Source organism: Thunnus thynnus, chromosome 7, assembly GCF_963924715.1.
Source record: "Thunnus thynnus chromosome 7, fThuThy2.1, whole genome shotgun sequence".
In the NCBI taxonomy this organism is placed as follows: Eukaryota; Metazoa; Chordata; class Actinopteri; order Scombriformes; family Scombridae; genus Thunnus; species Thunnus thynnus.
Genome location: NC_089523.1, coordinates 23,619,052 through 23,640,253, shown reverse-complemented (window position 1 = coordinate 23,640,253; position 21,202 = coordinate 23,619,052). Strand labels below are relative to the sequence as shown.

Here is a 21,202-nt window from a genome sequence, read left to right as displayed (position 1 = left end):
GAAGCATATTGCCAGGTATACCTGCAAGTAGAGATACTGCAGGTTTCTGAGTCCTTGGAAAATGTTATTAGGAAGTGAACTGAGTCCACAACGGTACAGGTGTAGCGCATTGAGGCGATTCAGCCCGTGAAAGGTGTCTTCTGCCAAGGCGCGCAGGTGGCGGTTGTCTCCCAGATCCAGCTCCTCGAGCAGCGTGAAGCCGTGGAAGGTGGAGGGCTCAATGTATGTGATGTTGTTGGAGTATATCCAAAGAGTGACCGTGTTGGAGCTGAAGTGACCCCGAAGTAAGCGGTGGATCTTATTGTTCTGTAAGAAGATGCGCTCACTGTCAGGAGGAATGCCTTCAGGGACCGACAGGAAGTTGTGGGCTTGGCAGGAGACGGTGCTGGGTGCAGTGTAGCAGATACAGTGACGGGGGCAGGACCAGGAAAGCTCGAGCCCACAGAGAATCAGCAGGAACTCCAGCCCACAGCCTGCAGTGAACACACACACACACACACACACACACACACACACATACACAAAGAAAGACAGAAAAGAAAAAGAAACAAGAGTTCATTTTCACTTAAAATTTAGTCTTAGTGCTTTCTTAATTAGTTCAAGACATGAAAAGGAGAAAAATACATAAAACACTAACACTGGAGCGCAACACTGGTCAGGAAACGAGAACACTATGCAGAAGTCAAGAGGGATTCAGTCACGATTTGCAAATGAACTTGGGCCTGATTATGTGCCAAATGGGGACATGTGTTGTCCGTCATAGGTCCAGTGTGGTTGGTTCAACTTGTGCCACAGGCAACACATATGGACCTCCTCTGTCACAGTTTATAGCCCCAATCCACTGAGTGTATTTAAGCTCACAATGAGGAGACTGTAGAAGAGAGCAAACAATAACACCTGCTCCAGTGAGTCACAAGATGTCTCAGTGAAGCTGACTGGATCCCGGGTGAAACACTCTTGTCTGATTTGACACATATGCAGCTATTTCAGAAATTCTCCTTTCTAATATTCTGTCACCTTAGGGATATGCACTATTACAGTTTTTCTCGATTGCTAAGACACATTTCTTGAAATCATGCTCCATTACCAAGAAACTCTTAACACAAATGTTTAACTGCACACTCATCTTCACAAACTTCAGACTTCCATGTCAAAACCAAACTCTCCACTTAAAACCATGTAATCTTACATCTAAACCAAACTTTGCCTTCAGACATCATAAAAAAGCCATTAAATATACATACACTACAAAAATCACGCACACTGTTGAGATCAATACAAAACACTACTGTAAAAAACTGTTACTGCAATGAATAATGGTGCTTATGGTTTTCCCCCTAGAACAACCTCTTTACACGATGAACACAATATAAAGGCATGTATACATTTTCAAAATTTCTAATTTCTCAATGTACTGTAATAAAATAAACTGCAATTGACTGAAAAAGTAAATGTACTAGTAAAACTAAATAATTTCCACGTATTTGCCAGTATAAACCAATGAGAAAAAAAAGACAGTTTGTACATAAAGAAAGAAATCACATTTTTCCAAAAGAAGTAAACTGACCCATGGCCCTTTGAGGTTATCATTGGTGTGTGAACAATTTTGACTCTTAGTGTTTCCACCTGGGGAATTGTGTGTTTATTGGGCTCTGGCTGTGATGACTTGAGTTAATGATAGTGAATGCCAGTGCTTCCTAAATGACCACATGAGTGAAGACAGGGGAAAAGTGTTTATAGTTTTGGGAAATGGGTTTGTCTTTTGGTAGATGGCATCATGGTTTGGGATGTTTAGTTAATGGGCCCAGTTATAGTGTGTAAAAAATCGAGAAAAACTGTCCAGTCGCTTCCCTGAGTCCATTGGCACTATTTTGCAGAGAGCATAGGGTGCGATCAGTCCGTTTGTGTTGTGAAATGGGGCATGGAATGCTTTTTTTAAACTTGTAGTAAGCTGCTCTGAGGCGCTTTCTGATCGGTGACATGATTCCCCAGATCCTGAGGACAGGAGGTGTGACTTATCCACAATCTCATCTTAAATGAGCACAACTCACAGCCCATCATGAAAGTTCCATCCGACAACCCCTGGCTGTCTTCTCCTCAATTTATTATTCACAGCATAGCGGAGGCCTGATTCACTGCCTCTAATCGATATGCCTCTGTTTCCTTTTAACTCACCCTGTAATCCTGGGTCTTTTATGCAGGAATTCAGGAGCTGCAGAATTACTCTCCACCAAGGGATAGGCATATTTATCTGAATGTATTTTCTCGTCATACTGTGGCTAAGCTGTGACATTCAGTGTCTGACTCCACTGACCTTTAAAAGTAATTCTCTATGTCTAGTTGCACTGCTGGAGCACAGTGCTGTGTGTCACCTGAACAGGAGTGTGCTCTCTTGGGCATGGCTCTAATCCTATTTGTTAAGCCCAGCCACTGGGCAACAATGGAAATGCATGCATCCTCCTAAACCAGAAATGTGCCCACTAAATGAGGTGATTCTTCACGGTTGAAAACTGTCAAAAGGTTGAATGTGACTGTGTGTTCCCGTGTGCTAGTATGCAGGTGAAATCTTTTGTTGAAGAGACCAATGATATGCTACGAGAGCCTAACAACAGGCCTCAGCTTTACTTAGACGTTGACTAAAATATCATGACCTGTATCAGGACATGGATCCAGTATATTACTGGCTAAATCCTGATTTGTCACACTGTCAGGACCAAACAAGAAAGCTGTTTCTCCCCTTTGTCACTCTGCAGCTCTTCTATCTCAATCTTTCTCTCTCCTCTCCTCACCATTTTCATGAAGATGTATCAAGTATGGCACCTACTGACTGAGTGAATAGGTGAAAACGTTTTGCATTGCTCTTGGGAAATAAAGGTTTACTTTATTTATCAGACAAATAAGCGAGACAAGACACAATAAATTTTACAGCTGCTGTTTGAGGAATATTTGCATTATGCAGCAGCCACAAGGTGCTTGAGATGCAGCTTTCTTGTCATTTCATTTGAAATTGGTTCACATTTCATTAGACTACTGACCTTCACAGCGGAAGCATTATTATAAACATAAAAACCATATGAAATACACCTTATCTGTTTTTTGCTTTTACATTTGTTCTCAGATAAAATGATAATCGCTTCAATCACCTGCTTAGCAGGAATTGATCCGAGAGATTCCATAATTTAACTGATCTCTTCTCACTCGAGTGATTATATTTTTAAAAACTACTTCCATTAACACTTTACTTCATGCATGTCTTCAATAGAATTAGGTTCCAGATTTCTAACAGGAAAATGATCTGAGCAGGCGAGAGACAGACAGTGATAAGCGTGATACGAAGGGAAGGCGAGGGAACGAGAATGTAGATGCTGCCTAGATAGTGAGACAATTTGAATCAGTGATCTGCTAATCATGTTGGACACCTAAGGATGTGCCTCCTCTCTTCTCACTCCCCTCAGCTTGTCAGGACAAAGTAATAGATTCTTTACCCTGCTTAATCTGTTCCTCTAAAACAGCAGTTTTTTTTTCTTACTGCTTTGCAAGGTGCCTGCATTTGCAGGGAAAGTCATTGAGAAAAAAACATGGTACATATGGAGCAGAAAATCTCCCTTTCTTCCTTTCTTGTGAAGTGCATTTTTTTTTAACGTCATCCCTGATGAGGCTTTAAAAGATGTAAACTGACAATGTGGGTGCTCAAAGTATTTAGTGAGTATCTATCCTCTGCATGTAGATAGAGTGACAAGGGAGATGTATTCGCACCATTTCCCGTTTTCAGCCATGCTGTTTTCTCTAATGCATCTGGCATAAACTGGACTGCCGCTGGAGACCGTAACACTTGCCAAACACTACTTTAAATGCATACATAAACCTCAACGTGCACACCAGTTAGTGTATGCGTTGTATATGATATGTATAAACTGCATATGGATGCACATGAGACATATTTTCAATATCATTTTCAAGCATAAACACATGCATCAGGTTTAGGAATGAATGAGGCAGATCATGTCAGTGTGACAAGCATAAAAGGCTGAATGATGCTTGCTTACAGAGCTTTGAATAGAGAGACTGGTTTTCAGCATAGAGGGAAAAAATAAGTATTGTGTGGGAAAGCTGTCCTTAAATGAAAATGTAAGAAATTAATGTGTGTCATAACTGCATTGTGTGATTGCACAATGAGCCACTCAGATCAAATTGTATTGAATAAATAGCTTTGGACATGACAGAGCATATATAATATACACCAATAGTGCCCATTGGAATTTGGCAGAATAAAGGACAGGCTTTGAAAGAGAGATAGTGTGTTTTTGGAAAAGAAAAGGCACAGCTATTTCTGGTGCGAATCTGGGCTGTGTATTAACACTCTCATCACAAGTCTTTCACCTCCAAGTCTCTCCCCATGCAGCTTCTCCTCACCCCAACTGGTTACTGAAGACAGATGCTATTGATAGCTCTTTGCAGGGAGGATCACGTTTGGCCCTGTGACCCCATCATCACCAAGTTCCCTTTTTTCTTTGGGGGTGTAGAAACGGAAATAGATAAATAAATGAATAAAACAGAATGGCTCTGGTCCCTTGACAGGCAATGAGAAGTGACTGTGTGGAATATCAATGAAACATAGTTCACACTAGATTTGCCCTCATGAATAACACATCTCTGCTAATAGGAGGGAAATGGTACGTCTGTAGAGCTGCGTGACTCTGCCCATCATTAGACTGGACAAACTCAATTTCCTGTGTCTCTCCAAAGACCCTGATAAGCACCCCGGTGTTTTCGCTGCTGCTATTGACTGGTTCTAAATAATGTCTCGATTCACTCCACACTCAAAAGGTGTTTTCAGTCATTTTCATGCACACAATGGTTAATAAAAGTAAAGCGGTATATTAGATTATTGATTAAATGGGTCCATTCTTCTGAGGAGCGTGCCTTAAAACCTGGCTGAGAAAATATGCGCAGCGTCTCTATTACTCTGTGGAATTAAATGGTTTTACTATATACTATAGTAAATACTATGTAATATTATATTCATGTAGAGGTATAATGCAATGTATTTGTATAGTTAATATGTTAACCATGCACATAAATGACTCAAATAATAAAACAAAAGTAAAACTAAACTGGGTCTTGGTGGAGGTGAACAGCGGCCATATTGCATGATTTTTCTTTAAAAACTGGTGGTTGTGTATATAATGGTAGAAGGCTTAGATGAATGTGAAGTTGACCTGAAGCTATTGACAAAAATCTGAAAAGCTTTCTTCCCTAACTTCAGCTCCTAATTTTCTAATCTACTGTCAAGTCATGACAGGTTTCAATATCAGATCATGAGGTAAAAATGACTCTGTTAACTACCATTCAGATGCTGTTTGTATCACTTCAGAGTGCATTATCTGTTCATATCTATATGTGTTTACATTTCAAGCTCTTGATTATAGTACACTGTTTAATTTCAAGCATCTTACAGGAAAAAAAAACATAACAACACTGATTGCTACGGTAGGAAGCAACATCTATAAATCACAGGTTTTACATAAAATAATTTTCTCTGTATATTAGTTTACATACGCCTTGGTTTCACAGCAGGGAAAACAATGCTTTGAATAGAACATTAGCCTCTGACATTTCTAGTATGGGTCAATGATTGCATATTTATTTTGATTAGAAAGGTTGGAAAAAAAACACAAATGTGAGTATTTATTCTTAAAGGATAAAATAAGAAAAAAAGCACTGATTACTGCCATTATTTTCTGACTGAACGGCAAATTCTCACATGAACACTCTTGCCAACAGCTGTGACCGGCGACACTTCTGCGCAGGCATATTTGTTTTTTTACAGACTACTGCAGAATGTTATAGATTTTGTCTCATTTGTTATTCCCCAGTCCCACTGCAGGCGATATTGCCTCATAGGGTTGCCTGACTATTCTTCTAGTGAATGAAAGCAAAATAGGAGAGAAACAATGACAACTGTGAGTTCTCTGAGAAATGCAGCAGAAGAGAAATATTTCAGAAATATAGCGCGTCGCTGTGATATTCTTTTGGTGCAGAGGCATCAGCGAACTGAGTGATTGCTTTCAAGCAAATGTGTGTGTTTTTGTCTGTACTGGGGCAGCATCATAACTGGTCTCATCTCTTATCTTCTGCTTGCACACTACAAATTAGGTCACACTGAGCTGCTAAACTAATTAGTATATACCATGAATTTACAAAATATTAGGGATATCTTTCTCATAATGGATGGGAGCCCCTTTGGAAAAATCCTCATTTAAGTTGCCAAAACATGACTCAACCTCATCTTTTTTCTTTTTCTCTATCTTCTCTCTCATGACTGATATAGATTTTAGGAGAGAGATGAATCAGCTTTCACTTCATCACTGCACTTCATAAAATACTTTTTTAATATTTTAGACATTCAATGTATGTCCAGGATATTATAACAATGTTCAGAGGCCCATATTATAATGCACAAGCTGCTCCCGGAACAGCAGGGCTTGTGCAATTGATTTACATTTCTGTTCTATATTTGATTTGTTTGATCATGCCATGTGTGCCGGCACAGTATGTGCTGTGAAACTGTAAATTGTCAACACTCTTCGATGGTGGCACCATTTCCTGTACATTAATTATGGTTTGATCATTTTTCTGTCAGGTCAGGTTTACCTCAAGGGATCCAAGTGTCTTATGTTTCTGATTGCATCCCTGCTGAGCCAGAAGGATGGTTAAAGTTAAAAGAGAAGGTGAGACCTGGAGCCCAGTAACATAGGAGTTTACCATTCAGAGTGCCAAGTTATGTCAGGGTTAAATGGACCAGCATGCCTCCCACATTATTGATATTTATCTCTGCTAAGTGCTATTTTATGGCTGTTTGATATTGTGAGCAGCAGTGGCCGGTCAATGAGGCGGCCCTGTCGATAAATCTCTTTAGATTCACAATTTTGGAATGGACGAAATGAAAGTTTGGCTCAGTGAAGAACGTGAAAAAGATATGTATATATAACTGCAGATTGAGAAAGAATATTAAGTTTGTGTAGAAAACTATGACAGAGGTCTCTCTCACCTGAACAGACAGTTGCATCTGCAGGGAGACGAGGATCGCATTGGTTAAAGCGCTTCTCAACACACAGACACATATAAAAGCAAGCAAGTAAACCAGAGGGAAGCTGAATATAAAAAAGGCAGAGACGATGTGAGTGACAGCAGTGTTTCTCAGGTTGAGGAATCAGAGTGCCTAAAAATAACTCTTCCAAACAAGCGGCACCATATGGAGCATGTACAGAATAAAAGGGCAGATTTGTGGAGAGTGTGCAGGTAAATAAAGCTCATTTATTTCAAAGATGGAATTTGAAGATGCTGAGAAGCCAGGCAGAGAGGCGGATGGCTGGTGGCTGAGCTATGCACAGATGTTTAATATCTACATTTTAATTAACAGACTTAATGGATGTTTAGTAGGTGCTAATTCCACTTGCTTACATCCGCAGGCGCATCTGTACCCGCTGGTCTTTCACTCTTCACGCCCTCACAACATTCTGTTGCATGTTGAAAGATGCCATACGGTGCGCACACACATGGATGAAAATATACATACACACACAGAAATGTACACAGGCACACTAGTCAAGTCACCGCTGTTGGGGGAGCAACACTATCAGCCACCAACTACATTCATTCATCATGACAGCACAAAGCCAAATGATTCAAATATATTGCACTCCCTGTGGCGTTATTGCACTACACTGACCAAACTGAATTGGTAAATGGTTCTGCCAAACCTATATAAATCATCTAAAGTGTATCCATATGTAGTTCATATACTGTAGTTCCATTAAAGTGATAGAGAGCATTTTTAATGCAACTCCCGTCGGTAGAGTGGTTAATAATTATCTTTCATGCTTGATGGTCTGTGGCTCTCAGAGGTGTTTGATATGATGTAGGAGCTTTTACTCTTCAAATGTTGAGAAATCTTAACACCATTTTGTTAAAAATACACAGATGAATCCTTGACTTAAAGAACATGCGAGTGGTGAGTATGTATTCACAGCATATGCAAAGTATAATTTACATTTTATCCTGAATTAGAGGACAAATACATGTCAGATTGTTAACTTGCCTTGGTGTGACCAATCTGGGGAAGGTTATGTTATGTCTTGTAGAATTTGTCACCAGGGTATTCAGTCACAGTATTTTTTAAAATTTTTTGGCCACTTTTACTGAGACCAGCTTACCTTAAGTGTCAGTAAAGGGAGTTGAGCAACATTGCTGCCAGGGTCACTGAGGCAACAAAACACTCCATCATAATAGTGTTGTGAATAGAAACCAAACAATTAGGATGCTTGTTTAACTTTTTTTTTTATCACACAAGTGGAAGTTGTGTCTTTGTAACACTTGTACATGCAGCTCTGACAATATTAGGACAAGATTTCAGTTCAGTTTCAATTTCTTAATACTTTTCTAGGGCAGGTTTGAACTATTTATCAAGATGGCACAAAAAACTACTGATAAACTCTAAAATGATACTTACTGCCAAAATGTTTGAGTACATATAGTGAAACTACTCTTTGGGTAGGAGTACAGCTATTTATTTCCCTACTGAATTGTTGACCGCCTCCAGAATGAATATGTTTTATTTAGACAAAGGCAAAGCTATTACATTAGGCTTTTTTGACACCATCATTTTTCCAAAACACCAGCTACATTTTAAATGACTGACTGTTAAACTCTGACTGGTCTGCTACTTATAAATATGAGTGTCACAGAAATTCTGAATTAGAAGGGGGAAAAAAATGAATTAAATTATGAATAAACTCTGATTTTGTTTTCAATGAAAGAAATATGTATATAAATTAATGCTCAACTGTTAATTAAATTGTCTTTTTGTAGTTGGATCAAGCCCATCAAAGGCTGCCACACACACACACTGAGCATAAGATTTGCACAAAGGACTCTAATCACACACACTAGCATTCTGCCTCCTGCCTCATACACTTGAGTTATATTCTGCTGTTATTCTGTTGGGCAGAGTTTGAGTGGAGTTTATAGCTCTCAGCAGCAGGCTGGATTGTTGTCAGTCTGCCTGGATCATCCAGTTGCTGCATCTTGTTCAATCATGCACATGTATGTCAATGACAGAATGCAACAGCCAGCCATGGTGTGTCTCTGTCAGAGTGACAGCTGAGTTGTGGCGATGCTGTGACAGCGAGCACACAGAAAAGAAAGAAAAGTAGCGAATGACAAATAAACTTTTTGTTCAGAAATAGGTTTTTACTGTTGAAGAAACCTGACTCAATTCATAAGTAAAGGGAGGAAGAGGTGATGATCAGTTCATTGTACACTGGGGGATACGTGTCTATAGCACTGTTACTGTGGTTAGTCCATGAACCACAGGACTTGTTTTTAAGCCTCATGTCAGTGAGTATCTCCTTTATGAAGAATCTGAGCCATTGAATCATTACCAGCTTCAGGGCTGCTGCTCTTTAACTGACCCTGTGCTTTGATGTTTCTGTGGAAGGGGCCAAACAAATTGTGAAATTCCCCTGTGGAGTTAATAAATTAACACTGTGTTTAGAAAAGCAGGGTGAAATGACCAAAGCAGGGCTGCATGCAGCCAAATGTAAAAAAAAAAAAAAAAGATTTACGTATCTTTTTGAGATTCATGCAGTGACACAAAAATATAATGTGTTATATAACATTCCAGCCAGTGCAATAGCATGATGATGTACCCCTCAATTTATCTCAATCTGCTCTGCATTTTTATCTCAGTGTCCTTCATTTCAGGTGCCTGTCAGCTCAAACACTATAATCCTCCACACCAGTCTTACAGCAGGTCGTGAAATAGTCACAAAATTTAATCTATAGTTTCCTGTACATGGACATGAATTTTCCATTTTTTTTTCATGACACTCAGCACGAATTTCAAACTCATGTATTTCAGTTGGAAGTATCTTTTGTGCCTGCACCATGTTTTTTTCTGTCAGTTGGGACTCAGGAGCACAGATGCTGTATTGTTTTTTTCTCATTTGTTATTCATTTTTTTAAACTATAGCCACTACATTACTACTCCATTACTCAATATTTTATCATAAGATTTTATCCTTGTTTTTGTCTCTTCATTTTAATTTTATCAGTCCGCATTAGTCCGGTGGGTGGATCGGAGGACCTGCTGCCGGGAAGTATTTTCCTTTCCTCACTGTCAATTCCTATGTTAAGGTTTCCTTTTAATGATGCTCTCAACCAGAGGCACCAGATTCATTTCAGGGCAGGGCCAAAAAGTGTGTGTATGTGTGTGTATGTGTGTGTGTGTGTGTGTGTGTGTGTATGTGTAAGACAGGGCAATTTGTATGAGATAGAAAGAAACTCTCCTGCTCTGTTCCGTCAGCCTGTCTGTCATGTTATGTTCTACTACCCAAACAGAGAATGTGCTTCTCATAGGTCATGAGTGACAGAGTTACTATGATACAACGCTCAGCCAATCAGTGCTTATCGGTGCCAATTTGGCATCCCATTTCTGCGATGACGGCAAGAGCATAGAAAACACGTCATGCACCCAGTGAACTGCTCTGCAAAGTTGAGAATGTTATGATTAACTTCAAATCTAAACCACCAGAAAACCAACATGGTTGCCAAAATGACATTAAACAAGCTAATGTTAGGGTGGCACTTCAAGTGGAGAATAACCAGCTGCAGGCTAACTGCTGGAGTTCCAAAAGACTCAACCGCCACAGACAAGCAGAGTAAAATGGATAGACAGGAGGACATGGCCGTTGTCTGGACTATTTTTAAAAATTAGACAAGGTAAGCATGAGTTTTGTTTGTAAATGTGTCAGCATATTCTGTAATTCTATTGCTTTTCTGTGCTGGAACAAGAAGATCTGAATAAATATTTGCATATATGATTGCAAAACAGAAATTGTTCGGAGTGCGCACCTACGTGTCCCACAGTTAAATATGTAGGCAATTGCGCATGTTGTGTTGAGTATCTAAAAATAATTGTTAATTGTTTGATATGCAGGGCTGTAAGCCTCACAGCTATGTGGGCATTTCAAAACCAGCGTGGTTCAGCTGAGTGTGTGCATTTAGGCCAAAATCTAGCTGCAAGGCTGGGACATGTTTTATTGCTGTCATTTCATTTGCTTATTATTCGCTAACGTGATTGCTCATTGTAGGGCCAGAAATGATCTGGTAAATGGTTGAAGTAATTGCAGTTTCCTTGATGTGATTATGTATGATATGGATGGGACTTCTCACAACTAAGTATGTGGGCATTTTATATATTATATCTTTAGATAAGTCCACTACTGAAGGGTAATGCATGTGTAAGACCTGTCGTTTTGGACAAAATGAGCATTATGCAATAACAGTCTAAGGTCATAGGTCATATATAGTTGATCATGATCCAAGGTGGTGGTTGACCCACTGTGCTGCTGGAAGGCTTGACTGTTGCACTGTCTTGTTTTAAAAATAATTATATTATTGAATATATTAAGAATATTAAATATGTATAAAATATCCTCAGAAACATATTCTTGGAAATATACAATTAAATGAGCAACTTGTACCGTAGCCAAATAAACATGTCTATCTATCTATCTACCTTTTGAATTCCTTTTATTATACAATGACATTTCTTCTTAAATCATGACTTAAGCAAAATCCTTAATCAAATAATTATAATCAATTACATTTATATAGTGCTTTATCTTGATACCCAATGTGAAGCATCCACTTGGCTGATGCACAGCAGTCATTTTGTGCCAGAACACTCACCACACATCAGTTTGAGGTGGAGAGGGAGGGAATCATTGAGCCAGTTAAACTTGGGGATGATTAGGTGGCCAAGTGAAGAGAGCCAGGTTGGGAATTTTGCCAGGACACTGGGGAACCCCCTACTCTTTGCAATAAGTGCCATGGGATGAGTGAGTCAGGACCTTGGATTAACGTCTCATCCAAGGGACGGAATCTCCTACAGCACAGTGTTCCCGTCACTGCACTGGGGCATTGGGATTTATTAGGACCAGAGGCTAGACTGCCCCCTACTGATCCACCAACACCACTTCCAGCAGCAACTTAGGTTTTCCCAGGAGGTCCCCCATCCAATTACTAGCCAAGCCAGCGCCTGCTTAGCTTCAGTCACTCAGCAAAAACAGGGTACATGTTGGTATGGTTGCTGACTTGTATTCTCTATTAATGTACATGGAAGTAATAATAGTCAATTAAATGAATGACAATAATAATGTTTAGTATGCAATATGTACACAATAAACAGACCTCTTCTGGTTTTGGCAGGATACTGCATGCTTGGAAAGCCCTTTGACCCTCTGGCTCAGGTGACCTCACAGAGCACACAGGCTATAAACAACAAATTACAAACAATCTAACTAGCTGTCATCACTTTATTGGCTGAGGACCTTCAGTTGTGGGGCTACAAGTTCATAAAGATCTGGAACACAATATGTGCAATGAAGATATAAATGTACTTCTTAAATATTGTTCCATAAGCAATATACTACATTTATCTGTAACCTTGCAACACAAGGATCTAAAGTCATTATATTTATATATGATTTGTCTCTTTGTGTAACTGATTGTGTGCAAATAAAGAAAAGCAAGCAGTGTGATTGAATGATTTGTGCATGAACTTTACTTTTATTATTTATTATTATGAACTTTATTATCCCACTTCACCTATACCATGGCCACTTGTTGACAAAATGTTATCAAATATGAATCAAATATGTGTCAGTGTATAAGGTGTTATGATCACTTTAATTATTATTAATTTAATAATTTCATTTAATTATCGTTAAGGGAAGAAACCGGGCTGCAAAGATGCCGAGGCATATAAGCATATCCAGTAGGCTTCTGACAGAACGCACAGGCTATTTACGCAACCCTGAAGATTTTTTGTATCTTTATGGTTCTTGGTTTTGGGATATTATGTCAGCATGACATATAGCCCATTCAACCAGAATCTCTTTTATTAGCCAATGCAAGCATATGTCTTGGCGTTTGCGCCCCAAAAAAATGCAACACAGAAGAATAAAAATAGACAAAAGTGAGGTAGTAATAATAATAATGAAACAAAGTAAAATTGAAATGAAATTGAAATTTTAAAATCTATTTACAGAATGGACTAGTAATAGTTTTGAAATGGGATAAAAAGCTAGAAATTAAATATGTGCTCTAAAAAGGAAATATGGTGCTATGGATAAAGAAATTAAGTGTATTAAATATATGAAGGTGACAAGAGCAACGATTGAACATGACATGTGCATAAATAATTAAATTATGTAACAGTGGAGGTTGAATGCAATGCACAATTTAAAATCCAGTTTGATGAAATATACAAAAGTGACAAGTACAAGGATTAAATGAGGGATGTGTATGTAAGTTCAGTTTGATAACCCGTCTTCATCCTGTTTATGTGGCCGTGGTACAAGATATGATGCAATTTAGTGCAAAGGCAGGTTAGGGTTAGGGAAGGGCGTTGTGTTGTGGGTGGACTTGGCGCATTCGACTACTGTTTTGGGTTGTCTGCCGTGGGTGGGTTTCATTCCATTTCAAAATGCCGCCGGTCAGCCACAATCACAACTATCTGAATCCAAACGCCACTATCTCTGTTGTGTGTGAAGTGGGGGACTTCATGAACACACACAAAATCTTAATCAGTTTGGAATAAATTCAGTAATTAAAAGTAAATAGTAGACATAGTAGTAAATAAAAGTTTTGTAACTGGTAACAAACCTCCATAGCAACGGTGGCTGAGCATCATGGGTATAGCCTTCCATTATGCAAAACTGACAAAAAAACCTTGATTTCTCAGAATTGAAGGAGAAATACCTAAAATTGATGACCTTGAAATGAACCTATTGTATTGTTGAGTTATCAAGGACATGTTCGTGTTTTAGTGTTAAGAAATGTGAAGGATATCATTAAAAGAAAATCTTTGACAATGATGAAAATACAAACTTCACAAACTGCTGTGATACTGGCTTGAATCCTTTTGAGGATGGCCAGAGAGCAGTTAAATGCATGACTTAACAGTGACCATGTGCTAACATGAATAATTTCACGTTATTTACCAGACAAATATTAAATTTGTTGTAGCTTCTGAACTGTTATTGTGTTGCTGCTTGGTTATCAAGAGAAGTAAATTATGTGGCTGAGTGTTTTTGTGTGTTAAACATATTTAGACATATTTTCCCTATAGTCAACAACCTTCATTCCACTATCTCCTCCTCAAATTTCCTTTAGTTTTTTAAAATATTATTCATTGTTGCGATTCAAGGTCATAATCTGAATACTTGAAACTGCTGATTAAAAGTACATCCTGTTAACATGTGTAGATATGACATTCATTAACCCTGGAGACACACAAACACACACACAGAGCACATCCGGGACTCCAGTACATGCCACTAAAAGCTTTTTTAGTGTAATGATTGGTTCCAAAGCTTTTCTTTGGAAGCATCAGGTCAGTATAGACCTATACCTGCGCTGAAAGGGGGTATTTTCCAGTTCATCGGCCTCTACCTCCTGGTGTTTCTCTTAAAACAAACTGTAAGGTACTTTCCTGCTGCAGCAGCTGCCTCCTTGCATACAAACCTCATGCGCCCTAGATTCAAACAGATCAATTATTCATAGCAGGTGAGAGTTGGATGCTCCATGTACGTTAAGGCACACACACACACACACACACACACACACACTGAGTTTCAACGGTCTCAACTAATGGCTTCAAAGAGGCAAGAAGAAATGTGAAATCAAGCAGAAAAGTGTGTGAGGGAACAGCAATGCATTGTGGCTCATTAGTTCAAGAGACAGTAGGCTGACCAAGAAACGAAGAGGACTCGCTAGGTGGAAGTCAGAGCTGGAAGACAGCCTCGAGGGGAGCACAAAGCACCCAACACATGGGCAGAAGAGTGTTACATGCATCAACCCATACACTGTACACATGCATATACGGTACTTGTGCTCACTTAAAACCACATTCAGTAAACAGTATGCTGCAGGTCAACTTTACTAATATGTACACATAAGCAGATTAAGCCTTAAAGTGCATCAAATTCCTACAAATTAACAAAGTGTGTGTATACATAAGTACATTTTACCAGGGATGTTCTGGAGTGTTTTGGAGCAAATCCAAGACAAATGTCAAGGCTTCATAAGGTAATTGCAAATGTTTCAGGTCTAATGCAGCAATACAAGGGCGGCCTGTTGCTGTGTTTCTTAATTGCTTCTTGGTATTTCACTGTCTCAAACCCTAAATGTTTTTGCTTTCAAGTCTCAAGTCAGTCAAGTCTTTAAGGATGTCTCAAGTAGGTCAAGTCTCACAGTAATCAGGTCTAAAGGGGTCTTTATGCACCAAACAAAGTGCTTGTCGGATTGCCAGTGTCTGATTCAAGCATACCCCAACATGAAGACTAGAGTTAAGTCTGTATTTATAGTAACTTCAGCTTTTTTTTTTTTAGATTGGTGATACTTTGTGAAACTGTGGACAAAATTAGAATGTATGTATGTATGTGTGTGTTTTCTTCAGAGAGGGTGGGGGAGAGTGGAAAGAAAAGACAACAGAATACAAAAGAGCAAAAGAAAAAGAACATGGGGAAAAAGGGAAGTGGAAGACCTTGATCTTAAGAGAGTAATCCCTTTTCATTAAGTGTAGTTTTTAAGACCCTGAGAGCTTCAACATTGATTCTGGTGTAATGTCAATTCATTAATGTACTTGGCCTCTACAGGGCTTATCACCTTGAAGGCCTGCAACACTCTCTCTCCCAACAAACATACTCAGCATGAACTTTTTCTCACAATGAGGGGGGAAAAAAACAAAAGACTACTGTACGTTCAATTCTCATCAAATCGAATTTAGATCTGTTTTGCTCCCGATTGGATTCCATCTTGGTCTTTCCACTTTTTTAGCCCCACTGTTCTGTCTTCATTCAGTCCATCTTCGGTTTCATATAGTCTAGCTCCAGCGGAGGATGATAACTTATCATCATTTCATTCGTTCAATTCTCTGCAGTGTATTAGACTTGCCCTTGAGTCACTGTTGTGTCTCCATCTAGCAAATGCACACATACCTGCGTCTGCTTATTGAGTCTACACTCCTGAGAAATTTACCAGCTTCCATTGTGAAATCTCTTCATTTTACAGTCTGAACATCGATAGTTCATGAATGTTACCTGTTACATTTCTGTAATGGATACAGTTAATGTCTCTCTTCCCATGACTGTTCCTCTGTATGACCTGTCTCTGCCATTATTTACTCCTCTCCTCCCTCATGCCATGTCCCCCTTGCTGTTTAATTGATTCTGTTGTTGTTTCCCAAAACTACAAAGCAGGAGGCTTCGCTGGATAAAAAACAGTCACTGTCTAGTTGTGATTAAAGAAAACCCGGTCTGGCCGTTAGAGATACTATAGCAGCTTATGGGATTTAGTGAGTCACTGAAAAGCACAACACCAAACCAAAGACTCACTTCAAAGTGTTCCATCACCAAAACCTTCAAACATCCAACCCAATAATGAATTTCTTACTCTTATTACTTTGCTTATTTGCCTGTGTTTTATCCATGAAGGCGAATTTGAGGATCATGACAAATCACTTGATCTTTTCACAAGACATCCTGGTATTTTATTGTGTCATGAGGGCTGCTGCTTTTGCTACAGCTCTGCCATTTGAAGTTTCTATTTTGCTTTCCTCCTCGCCATTGTAAACCTGAACCCTCTGGAGGAGAACCACACAAACTACTCAGCTTTTGTGAGTGTTTCCCCCTCCCTCTCAGACGCTTGTCTACATGCAACTACCACTCACTAGTGAGTGCTCCCAATCCCCTCTCTCCTTATAAAGCCAAGTGCCTTGCTGCAGACGTTCCACAGATAAGTGGTTTATTTTTTTCCCTCCACAGTGATGGCCTGAGACTAATTTTCGTTGCATGTAATGACTTGGTCCCTTGAACTTTTTTGACGTATGACCAAAAAGAGAGCCTTCCACTGAATATTGCACCAAGACATAAACAACAGTGATATTCAGACAAGCAGCTGCAAAAGGAGATGTCAGGCACCATCTCAGTTCATATGGCTGGATGATGAAACATGATTCCCTCCAGCCACTTTCCCCCCCTTCTCTCCTTGAAGATGGATAACGAGACGTAAAGTCAAGGACAGAGAGAGAGAGAGAGCCAGTGAGGGGTTTGTTTACACAAGAAATTGTGAGTGTGGTATTTCAAAAGGCAGGGGGAGAGGCAGAAAAAGAGGAGAGAGGGAGGGAGAATAGAGAGATAGAGAGGGAGAGTTAAAGTGGAGGGGAGATGTAGAAAGGGATTTACCTTGCAAGGCTGCTGGATTTGCGAGATCACAAGATCACGCAAGAATCCATCTCGTCAGGCTTGTGGTTCAGACCAATCAGAGTCCTGTGAGGATTCTCGCATGATCTCGCGTGATCTCACGTGGTCTCGCTAATCCAGCTGCCTCGCAAGGTAAGACGACGATAGACGGTGATAGACAGATGGTTCATCCAATCACCTGCCAAGTAATTTTTGAAAGTGCCTGCTCTTTTCCAAACAGTTTATAAGGACAACTTCTCAGATGGCTGTGTGCAACAAACCATCTGGCATGTCAGGTTAGAAAGAGATGGAAAAAGAAGAAAGACAAACAATGGATGCTTAGCTAAATTAAACCAATTACCACTTTTTCTTAGGATCCGAAAAGAGCAATAAAATTTGATAACACCTAAATGTTTTTGTTGTATTCACTTTTTGGACCCATTAATGGTATTTGAAATTGACAGAAACAAAAACTTACATGTATATACTTTGCATACTTTGTCTGTATACAATTGATTGTTCAAAAGTTACATTTTCTGCAACAATTAAATTTTCATTTGTTTTGTGTTAAGGCACATGTCTTCTCTGAACGTGAGATGTTAACCTTCATTGAGAAAGATTAGTCTCTTCTGGAGCTTTCCAAGAGAGCAAATCTACCAACCTGCTGGCAATAATTTCTTATTTTTTACAAATAATGAACTAAAGACATGGAGTTTCATAAGAAAGAACCAATTTTTAATGTAGTTTTCCTTTTAGTAAAAATGTAAAACTGGACAAACTCCACATCGAGGTTAAAGCCCAGTCTCCCACCAAAGCTTTGTGTTGCCAAGAGGAGTCCTGGAGGCCAAAATTCCCGTCAGTCAGATGGCCATGAGCCTCAGCTCAGCCTCAGCATGGCCCTCACACAATCTGGACCTAAAGACATTAAGTAAACACTGACTGAGTGTCCACAGTCTGGCCATTGACACAAACCTGCCTACCCAGAGATAACAGACTGTGTCAATTCTGCAATTAACAAAAGGCACAACAAAATTCTTCCTGTGACACTGCAGCCTGCATAAAGACATAAGTTCTTTACCGAAAGAAAACTCAAATTTGACACAGTCACAGACCAAAACAAAATTCAATATTTGCTTGAGGAAAAAAATGGCACAGACACAGAAACAGCAGCATGTTGTCAGAGGTCACAGACAGAAGGAAAACTCAAAGAGCAACATGTGAAACTGTACTGTGCTGTTTCCTCTTTGTGCTCTTTGTGCAAAGCACATCTCATCTTATACATCTTATCGTTTATTTTTTATGAGTTCTTCCTTCTTCCTTATTCTTTTTCATTGCACGATATATTACACAGTATATTGATTCAGATTTTTATGGAACATATTTGCACAGATATACACTTATATACACAAAATATTCACATAAAAATGTACTGTAGATATATAGACTGGGTTGTATTTGCAAAGACAACAAAGACACAAAATAAAGGTAAAGACAAGAAGAGAAAAAGATGAATCAGTAAGAATATGATCAAATAAAACAGCAGTGTTTTATCTTATGGTAATGTAGCTGTACATAATGTTGTGATTTGCAAATCACTTGTCTTTTTCATACATTGTGAATTATTATACTTGCATTGTAAATCTTATACAACATGATTTGGCCATATGGTACTTAATTATAGTTATGAAAATAATGCAAGTTTTAGATGGGAGAAGAGAGACAATGAGAGTGTATGAGAGAGAAGAGGAGAGAGAAAAAGAGAGATCCAAAGCCACTGAAAATAAAAAATAAAAAAACTGAATAAGTTGAAGATTACTCTTTCAGTTTCTGTGTGCAACGCAGGACTCCTTCACACCAGACTGACCAAGCCTCATAAAGCACCCCTGCCTTGCATATCTCCCCATTGGGGCTATTATCTTCACACCTCTCTGCCCTCACCACCACAAACGTTACCTCCTCACCATGTCACCCTCTCTCACCCTCCCATTTTGCTCTACCCTCAGGCAGCATTGTTGGTTGGGCCGTTTCAGAGGTTAAACTGGGCCCCAGTCAACCATGGGGAGGCTGTAATGGCGAAAGCCCAAACTCAAACATATCAAGTTTGCCAAAGTGATTCTTTCAGTTGAACTCACACTGTTGACAAAATAACAAACTTGATGTGTGTGCATAGTACTTTTAAAGAGGATAAAATGTACTTTGTGGCAAGCAAATAACAGACAAGAACAAAACCATTAAGATGAATAATGAAAATGTCTTGGCACTGATCAAACACAAGGTTACAGTACAAAAGTACAAAAATCCAATTAAATAACATCATTCTGTCTAAAAGTCAAGATAGGTCACTTGTCAGTGTCTTCCAAAATAACTCATAAGATATTTTCTGATCTGTCATAATGATTAAGGCTGGGATAAGATTAAATTTGGCATCTAAAATTACTTTGTTAAGAATAAGGCAATATTATATATTTTTCTTATTGTCAACAAAACCCATGAGAAGAGCAAGATCAACAATAAATGTATTCGACTAACAAGTATTAGCTTTGTATTCAAAGCAAAACAAATGGGCTACAGACAGGTTACGTGAGTCAGAAAGTATTGTTAGACTGATTAACACAGTTTTGGTTTATTCATGGGAATTGTTGACAATAGGATACATTTAAAAAAAAACAAAAAACTCCAGCCTTATCCTTCAAGGTTAATGGAGTGTATATGTCTTTATGCTTGAATGTATATACATATGCCTGTCTTTGTGAAGTACTTTTGCGGAAGAACATGGCTATTACTACATGAAAACAATGATGACTGATAGGAAAGTCAGACAAAAGATATTCACACTGTACAGACATCTTCAAATATCCGTATAATGTGTGGATATTTTGTCTGATCTCTGAATTCAGTTTGCTTGTTTTTGTCAAACACCTGAATTTTTTTTTTTTTTTTTTGATATGCGTGCTATGACCCAACCATCCACCTTGGCATTTGGCAAAAAACATCATAGGGACTACAATTTTCATTAAAAGAAGCAAATGATAGAACACCCGCCTACTATCTATAAAAAAATGTTTTTTCTTTTTACATGGTGAACAAAAAAGAACAAGCGAGACTGTCAGACATAAAGGAGATGGAGTTCAGTTATTAAAACCTCTCAGGGCCATGAAATGGCATGAAACAAAGTTATGTAGCAAATCAGCCAATACTTGATGTTCTTGGAGCTGATTCTGGATGTTCTTCTTTCTACTTCCCTTGTGGAAATACCCACAATTCTTTATAGAGAATTTTCTTGAGTGAAAAAAGCAACATTTGGCTGCATTGAAAATGGGATGTGTGGGTGGGTGCGTAGGCGGGTTGGGGGTAGAGAGGTGGGGGGTCTGTACAGTGGTTTTGCCTAAAGTGATGGCGGGGCTGATTAGTATGCAGTATGAAGTTATCTTGTCTAGAGAAACAGGGTTTAGTACAGTGTTAAAGATAATTAGAGGTAAAGGAATGGGAACATTTCATGGTATGATATAATCTTATGGGAATATCAGACATAATGCACATTTTGTGCTCTTTGTTGAATATGACTGGCATTTCTTCACAATCGAGGCTTGAAATGAAGTTTTATTGGTATTTAAATATACTTTTTGTGATGTGTTGACTGAAACACCAATGCAACAACAGTTAAAGTACTACATCCCATAATTGTGATATGTATGTGTAGAAAGTGAGTTAACAAACAGTGAGTAAATGAGCAGCTCATTTTTTCTCTGTAAATTGTGTACACCACTACAGTGTCTCATACTCCTTATAGACAAAATTATAATAAAACTTGATACATGTTATATTAATGGCTATCACTTTCAGCATTCAATACTTTATATCCACTGTATTAATTCTAATTCCTCATTATTTGA

At 38.8% G+C, this 21,202-nt stretch overlaps 1 protein-coding gene across 1 annotated transcript in view; it reads right to left on the bottom strand.

Annotated features, from left to right (window-relative positions):
• Nucleotides 1-21,202, bottom strand: part of rtn4rl1b (reticulon 4 receptor-like 1b) — a 165,087-nt gene that overhangs the window by 3,557 nt on the left and 140,328 nt on the right. The window contains exon 2 of the mRNA XM_067595052.1: nt 22-473. Within this exon, the coding sequence (XP_067451153.1) occupies nt 22-473 (452 nt within the window). The remainder of the gene's footprint in view (nt 1-21; nt 474-21,202) is intronic.